Genomic DNA, 8,045 nt, shown 5'->3' with positions numbered 1-8,045 from the left:
TCTTATCGCCCCCCCCCCCCTTATCAATCAAAAGATGCCATGGATGATGGGCCTCATGATACATCCACATTCTGCCTTGGTATCTTGGGCGTCAACCACTCACTATCTCCCTTGCTTTTGGGTGGAGCGGAAATTGTCTAGAAATATCTCCTATAGACAAGAGACCAGGAGGAGCCTCAGCGGCCGAGGAAGGAGTCTGAAAGGGCAATGAGTCCTCTTTCCATCTTATCAATCGAAAGATGCCACAGATGATGGGCCTCAGACATGTTTGCATCCTGACTCTGTATCTTGGACATCAGCCTCTTGCTATCTCTATCGCTTTCAGGGGTGCGGGAACTTTTCTGAAGCTATCTGTCCTGTGACATCCTCTCCAGATGTTGTAATCGCAATTGTTTTGTGGCTAGAATCACCTATAAGAAGAGACCAGGGGAGCTTCAGGGTACTGAGCGTCAAGGCATCCAAGGAAGGAAAGACCCCAGACCGTCTCTCCATCTCCACCTGCCATGAAGCTGTCTCTGGTTGCCCTCCCCTTTCTCCTTCTGGCTCTGGCTTCTGCTAGTCCACGTGAGTCTGCCCTTCTCAAATGTGGGTTTATTTATTTAGGAGATTTATACCCACTTTTGTCTGATTTTCACAACAACGATGTAATGACCATTATTATTATTATTATTATTATTATTATTACTACTACTACTACTACAGGTGGCACTGTGGTCTAAACCTCTGAGCCTCTTGGGCTTGCCGATCAGAAGGTTGGCGGTTCGAATCCCCACGACAGGGTGAGCTCCCGTTGCTGGGTCTCAGCTCCTGCCAACCTAGCGGTTCGAAAGCACTCCAGTGCAAGTACAGTGGTACCTTGTGTTACAAACTTAATTCATTCCGGAGGTCCGTTCTTAACCCGAAACTGTTCTTAACCCGAGGCACGCTTTCGCTCATGGGGCCTCCCGCTGCCAGCATGCCGCCGGCACATGATTTCCGTTCTCATCCTGGGGCAAAGTTCTCAACCTGAGGTACTACTTCCGGGTTAGCAGAGTTTGTAACCAAAGTGTTTGTAACCCAAGGTACCACTATAGATAAATAGGTACTGCTGCAGCGGGAAGGTAAACGGCGTTTCCGTGTGCTCTGGCACTCGTCACGGTGTCCTGTTACACCAAAAGTGGTTTAGTCATGCTGGTCACATGACCTGGAAAGCTGTCTGTGGACAAATGCAGGCTCCCTCAGCCTGAAAGCGGAATGAGCGCCGCAACCCCATCGTCGCCTTTGACTGGACTTAACCATCCAGGGGTCCTTTACCATTGTTGTTGTTGTTGTTTTCTTACATTTCTTAGTTGCTTTATACAAAAAAAAAAAAAGTCTTACAGCAACTTAACAATATAAAATGAAGCCCGATAAGATCAGATGAAACCAGTTTAAAATTAGGGTGGGGGACCATAGATAAGTATAGTATTTGGAAAGGACATAGTCATTTATTTAAAACACAGCATGGAGAACCTTCAGTCTTCTGGTGGATGGAGACAGAGGGGGCTTCCTTTTGGCTCTGCAGACAAGCCAATACTCTCCATTCCTTTCTCCCTTTCAGGTGAATATGATGAGGAGTTTGGGATCCATGATAAGTCTATTCCCAATGCTGGTCTTGGTAAGTCCTCCTTTCGGGGTGTCCACAATAGTCAAGCAATCCAAGTGGTACCAGGGTCACGTGCCAGGGTCATGTGCTTTTGTGCCTAATCCAAAAGGCAGCAGAGGTTATCCCATGAGGGGCATGGCACAGCCCTCTCAAGCAGATTGTCAGGCAACTTGCAAATCCACGCCTACAAAAGAAATCTGAAATCCACACCATCTTGCCTCTTTCCCCCAAACCTGGAAGATATTCTCCCTAATCTCAGATGCAAGAGGCTGATTGTGATTGCTCTCTGGTGTGAGGTACTCTGCACATGATCAGAGGTTGCAGGATTGAGCCATCCATTGAAAATATGTTCTGATGTGCCCTGGCTCAAATGAAACAATCATTTTTTTATCTATCCATTGGAATCATGGGTTTAAATTTAGAGGGGAAAGGTGCTGCAGATAACGAAAAGCTGGTTTTTGTTTGGGGAGGACTGCATGCAGCTGGAAGCAAATATTCCATGGTGGGGGTTTTTCCCCCTTGTATTTTTGAAGTGTTGTGTGTTTGTTTAATTGTTCTCTCTGTTTTATACACAAAATGGAAAAAGCATTCTCCTGGTAAGTCTTCCTTGTCTCCCTCTCCTCAACCATTTTTTTCCTTTCAGTTGGAAATATTGGTTTTCATTTAGAGGGGAAAAGTGTTGCAGATAATGAAAAGCTGGTTTTCCTTGGTGGGGGGACATGGTAGGGGGTTTCCTTGTATTTTTTAAGCATTGTGTGTTTGTTTAATTTTGGGGCAAGAGGTGTGGAGGCACAATCAGGACTTGACTACATCCTAGTCATCCAAAATTCAGTGGTTTCTAAACACACTTGCATGTACATACACATACGCACACATAGGTTCTCTCTACCCAGCAATGAAGGTGCAAGTTCCAGACAGGTTCTGCCACTTGAGCAGCAGGGAGGGGGCACAGACTGGTCTTGGTGAAGGGGGGGGGGATCTTGGCTGCCCTGGGGGGAATCTTGAGGGCTAGATCAAAAGCTCTGGGGACCACATTCAGAGTTCCTCCATGCTTGCTTCTAAATGCAAGGGCCTCCACACAGAGACAAGGATCTGTATGTTTGGATGTTTGATGTGAAAAATTTAAAACAACCATTGCTAATAAATTGAGTCAATTAACAACAGTACTTACTTATACCACTTCTTACAGTTGGGATGGATCCCTCGTCTCCCTGCTGTAAAAATTATTCCAAGAAGAAATTCCCAAGGAGCATCGTGAAGGATTATTTCTACACCAGCGGCAACTGTCGTCTGTTTTCTGTAGTGTAAGTTTCCACATCAGGGCAAAAACCAAGAGGCCAGCTGGATAACATGTTTCAAAGGGTAGAAGGTGAAGTGAGGCTTAAGCACTTGGGGGACAGATTGAGAAAATCATGAGAGTAGATCACAGAAAAATGGAGAAATTGTCACTCGGGAGAAGAGATAGGCTGTGACTATTTTCCAGTCTTAAACTCAGTTCCTCCTCTTTAAATTTAAGTTCCTCCTCTCTTGCACTCAGAAGGAGCCAGCCACTGAAGCCGTGCCACACTCAGTCCCGTGCTCAGCCTCCTCCTCTGCCCCCTGCCAACAGATATTGAATAGGGCAAAGACAGAGCCAGCACCCCAGTGGGCCTATTCATTTGGGAAGCATGGATTTGATGGGATCACATTAAGACTGCGGTCAGAAGCAATTTCTTTTCCATCTCTATATCCTGCTGAGGACACAGGGTCCATGGCAAGGTTGATCCTGGTGCCTTTTGACATGGGAAGCGGGCTGCCTGCCTTTTTCTCCAGACCCAAGAAAAGTGGGGTCCTCAGGCTAGTGGAGAATCAAAAGGGCACATTCAGTGACACATGGTGAATGCCTGTTTCTTTCTCTGACAGGTTTGTATTCAAGAATGGAAAAACAGGCTGTGCTGACCCAAATGCCCAGTGGGCCAAGGATCTTATGGAATACATTGACAGCATTAAGCATTCCCCCAGCTCAAGACCCACAACTGTGCCTATCCCCAGCGCATAGCCCACATTAGGAAAAGGCACTTGGAGCCACGGCAACCTCCTTGCCTCTTTGCTGAACCTCTTCCCTCTCTCTCTCTCTCTCTCTCTCTCTCTCTCCCCCCTCCCTCTCTCTCTCTCTCCCCCTCCCTCCCTCTCTCTCTGTCTGCCCGCTCATATTCTGTCCCCTTCATGGCTGAAGAGAGTCTTCATTCAAGGGACTCTGTGGTTATCAAGGCAGCGATCTAGGAGCAGCCGGCCTGCCTTGTGGGAAAGGGTCTACCAGAAAGTAGTTCCTGAAGTCAGCAGGTGCCCCTTTCTTTTTTTTCTTTTTTTTTTAGAAATTTTTATTGGCTTTTCACCTTTTATAAAGACAAATACACACAAAAAAGACAGAGACAAAAACATGTATAGTTTCAGAAAATCCCACTTCCTTAACCTTGCTCCCAGACTTCCCCCCACCCCCCTTCATGCATCCCACTTCCCAAAATTGTGTCAGCAAATTGGTATTTCTCTTCTTAATCATCTTAAAATTTATAAATACAAATAAAGTAAATTTTCCTAAGTTGGATTCAAATTCTCTTCCATTGATTTCCCAATTTGTCTTAAATAAAAATCATGTTAACCAAACCCAAAAGTCTTGAGTGTTTTTAGAATTCTATTCTTCCCTCCCTCCCATCCCCGGTTTTCGTCCCTTCCCAATACATGTCCAAAATATCAGTTCTCAGCCTGGGTTCCTCACGTCCGAGGCTTTCAAGTCTCTTTCCGTCCCTCTCCGCCGGTCTTGTTGGTAATCCTTTATGTCGGCCCTCGAATCTCGAAAGAATTCTGTCACCATCCAACCATTTTCTCTTCTCACCAGAATATTTGAAAGCAACTGCTGGAAAATTTCCACAAAATCTGCATCTTCAAAATCAAAATCAAATTGGAGGCCCCCCTCATATTTCTTTATATTAAGTTCCTGTATTCCATAAGCTCCCGGGTCCTCCTTCTTCATCTTTTGCATCTTTCGCAGATTTGTGGTAAATGAAATCCAAAGGTCTCCTTGTTTATATTCCACAGATGCCAACTCCTGGTTGGTGCTTTCCAACTTTACTTTCTCTTCTTCTTGTTTAGTCTCTTCCACTTCTTTAGTTATCATTTTCAATACGGCTGTGGATTCTTTCTCATCCAGGTCCTCAATACATTCAGCAGAGCTGCTTATTCCAGAAGTCAAGGTCATAAGTTGTTTATTCATAGCTAATCTCTGCTCTTGTAAGATTCCCACCAAATGAAACATTCTTTCGATTTCCACCAGTAACTTTCCATCCACAGCCATTGTAATTTCACAGACTTCCCCCTAGAGGGACTCTGGTTACTTAGTAATCTCTCCAACAATCCTCCAACTTATTGTTATTACTTTGTTTCCAACAATTTTAACTCAATTGTAACTCATTTTTAACCAGAGGGATCTTGAATAGCAGTTTTTCCACTTAAACTGTCCGTTTGACAGCTTTGACAGCTGTCAAACTCCGCACCTCTTCCCCAAGCTCAAAGGCAGGACGCTCCCGGGCCCGGGGGGGGGGGTTGTTTACCACAAAAAGCAATCTTTCGACACTCCACTCTCCAGCTCAAAGTTACTTTTTACCAAATCTTGGAAGTTGATGTCTTTTTCAACTCACCCCACAAAGGGTAGACACTCCAGCTTAGATCTTATTTCGTTGCTTTAAATCGTCTGCAAGAAGGGGGGGTGCGGACTCCCTTTTAGTACACCCCCCGGTCGTCTCAAATTCACGGGATAATATTCATAAAGTCCAATTTCCTTTTACTCACGGGTTATTCTTTTCAGTCCGAATTTCAAGGAAGGGAATCAGCGCTCTCCAGTCATGGCTCGCGGCTGCACTCAACCAAGGTAGCGATCGACTCTCAGCACCACGCCAGCCTCCGTATCCCCTCCGCAGCCTTTAAAAAGGCTCTTCGCGAATCGGGGGGGCGCTTAAGGTGCCCGCCGAGTCTTCAGTCCGCAGGCTTCAGCACCTGCGGTTTTTGGGGGTCCCCGCGTCGCCGGCGCGGCAAGACCCGTCCTCAGTTGAGCCGATTCCCTCCGCAACTCGGAGGGAATCCGCCATTTCCAGATCGCGCCAACCCGGAAGTCCAGCAGGTGCCCCTTTCATAGCTAAGTCAATCGACACTGTTTGGCAGGTTCTGTTCAAGCAACCAAGCTTCTGTTTCCAAGCAGCTTTTCAAAATGTTGATTTCCAGTGTGCTGCTGGGGGACAAATTCTTTTTGCCGGGGCTTTTAAGGAAATTCCCAAAGCATGATTTAAATCTCACCTTGGGAATCTGTCTTGAGAATCTGCACAGCAAATGTTTCTGAATTCTTTGCTCTCTGCTTGAGAGGCAACTTTAAGCACACTGATTTCTGCTTGTGTTGTTCTTAAGTGTTGCTTATAGGAGTATGTCTGCAGATGGGCCAGTCTGCAGTTCTGCTGTTGGCTTCTGAAAATAAAGATGCAGTTTGAGTTCCCCTCTGTCTTTTGTGAGTCCTTATTCTCTCCAGGGGGGAGGGGGGTGAAGCACGTCCAGGCAGTCTGAGATCAGCTTCGCAAGGGGAGGGAGATGACAGGCATTTTTGCAACCTCAGCCCACAGGGAACAAGGTGGTCACGATTCCCAAGGCTGCCTCTGCTGCCTCCCTTGGCTAAGCTGGTTGGGTAGCAATATCCGGGATTTAGCCTTGATTCAAGTGGATGGCAAGGGAGGAAGATCCGCTCCAGTTCCCCTTTTTGTCAACTCATCATCAAGAACGATGGGGGCATCTGTGCTGACCCCAATGAACAATGGGTCCAGGATCGCATCCGCCATCTCCCTGCACCCAGTGGTGAACCTTGGGGTCTCAAATTTCAGCAGCGCCCTGTGCAACACCCAAAATTCAGCACCCCACCCCACCTCTCACCTTCCATTCTACATCATAGTTACGGCACCCTCTGCTCTGCACCCAGTGTGACCAAACCAGTTGCACTCCCCTAAATCCGCCTCTGCTCCACCATCTCTTTGGATTCCCACCAAGAGCCAGCCAGGCCTCTGCATCTCTCTCAGCCTCAGTTCCAGACAAGCCCACTCTAAACGATCCTTTGGAGCTGCTTGACAGTATCAAGGAGAATGTGGGCAGGGGGGGCCACTAGACAGTGTCTATTAAGACGTTCATAAAGCCTTTCATAGCCCCCCCCCCCACAAAGGCTTCTGAGTAAGCCCAGAGAGTCATGGGATAAGAAGAGTGGTCCTCTTGTGGATCAGTAACAGGTGAAGAATCAGGAAGCAGAAAGTGGGAATGAATGAAGAGTCCTCCCAGTGGAGGGATGGAGAAAGTGGGCTACCCTGAGGACCAGGATTGGGCCCTGTGCTTAACTCAAATGAACATGGATCCCTGTTGATAAGGAAAACATCCTGGGGTGTGGATTTACTCTGCTGCCCAGCTCATTGGGGTGCCACTCCCTGGAGGTCTCTTCGGTCAGCAAAAGAAGGAGTCTCCAGTCAAGTTAAAGAAGCAAAGCAGCGGTCAGTGGACCTGATCTTTATTTGTTGCAACAAGGTCAAAGCACATAAAGAGTAGGAACTCCAAGCATGGGGTTGCATGAACTTTTAAGACCTCTCCCCATTTCCCATAATACATTTTTCAACAGCTTCATTGATACATCACAGATATGACACAAAGTAGGAGAGTTTTGGATGTAGAAACATGAGCCCATCACTCACCCCGGTCAATAACCAGGGTTTTAATATTAATTATCCGCTTCTCCAAAGAACAATAAAAGTACCAGTATTTGCCCATCCCCCTAGCTACAACGCTTTCCTGAGCTTCTCCTTTGAAAGTATCAGGATTCCTCTGCCATCCCAATGAATTTCTGTCTGGGTTATGTGCTGCCTTTGATCGCCCCCTGCCTCCTATTGTGAGACTAAGTTCAGACCTTATGGAGGGGCAAGGAGTACGTGGCCTTATGCTCAAGGGATTATGGAGGCAGGGGGAGCTCTAGATTCTCATAGTCCAGAGGAGTCATTACTGTCAGAACCAAGGAAATCAGTCAAAGTTTAGTGATTCTTTGTGAAGTTTCTACAGTTTTCTATATGGGATAGTCAGAGGAGACAGTGCCATACATGGTCTCGGCTTATTGCTACAAGTTTATAGGCGGCTTTTCTCAGCCTCTTTGCTGTTGTGTATGTATGGTGCTTGTGTAAATGGTCCTGGTCCTGGCCTTAGTTTGAGGCTGTGGTAGGGACTTGGGATTTGCAGGGGGGTCATTTAACTGCCCCCCATCCCTGGTTTTAACACTGTGCACAGCTTCTATACACTAAGCTAGTCAACCAGCAAAATTCCTTAACCGACTTCTTAACACAACTTTCCCAGGGTGGGCAAAATGGAGATCCAGGTG

The 8,045-nt window shown here is 46.7% G+C and overlaps 1 protein-coding gene and 1 long non-coding RNA gene across 2 annotated transcripts in view; one reads left to right on the top strand and one right to left on the bottom strand.

Moving 5' to 3' along the window:
- Positions 1-406: 406 nt before the first annotated feature.
- On the top strand, positions 407-6,143 carry LOC308464457 (C-C motif chemokine 4-like). The gene is made up of 5 exons (XM_080983795.1): positions 407-564; positions 1,580-1,636; positions 2,814-2,928; positions 3,527-3,946; positions 5,778-6,143. Exons 1-4 carry the CDS (start codon positions 504-506, stop codon positions 3,660-3,662), a joined length of 369 nt encoding a protein of 122 aa, XP_080839921.1. The 5' UTR covers positions 407-503; the 3' UTR covers positions 3,663-3,946; positions 5,778-6,143.
- The window catches only part of LOC308464465, a 26,858-nt gene continuing 24,850 nt past the window's right edge, over positions 6,038-8,045 (bottom strand). Inside the window, exon 3 of the long non-coding RNA XR_013980063.1 lies at positions 6,038-6,115. This is a non-coding gene — a long non-coding RNA (uncharacterized lncRNA). The remainder of the gene's footprint in view (positions 6,116-8,045) is intronic.

The sequence above is a fragment of the Podarcis pityusensis genome (assembly GCF_964106645.2).
Source record: "Podarcis pityusensis genome assembly, chromosome: 15".
Lineage (NCBI taxonomy): Eukaryota > Metazoa > Chordata > Lepidosauria > Squamata > Lacertidae > Podarcis > Podarcis pityusensis.
The sequence above is the reverse complement of the archived record's forward strand: the minus strand, read 5'-3'. Positions and strand labels throughout refer to the sequence as shown.

Excerpts from the sequence above, each read along its gene's own strand:
- LOC308464457 (XM_080983795.1), top strand. The coding sequence starts at position 504 with ATGAAGCTGTCTCTGGTTGCCCTCCCCTTTCTCCTTCTGGCTCTGGCT. Across the intron at positions 565-1,579 it reads TCTGGCTTCTGCTAGTCCAC|GTGAATATGATGAGGAGTTT; the intron begins GTGAGTCTGCCC and ends TCTCCCTTTCAG. Across the intron at positions 1,637-2,813 it reads TATTCCCAATGCTGGTCTTG|TTGGGATGGATCCCTCGTCT; the intron begins GTAAGTCCTCCT and ends CACTTCTTACAG.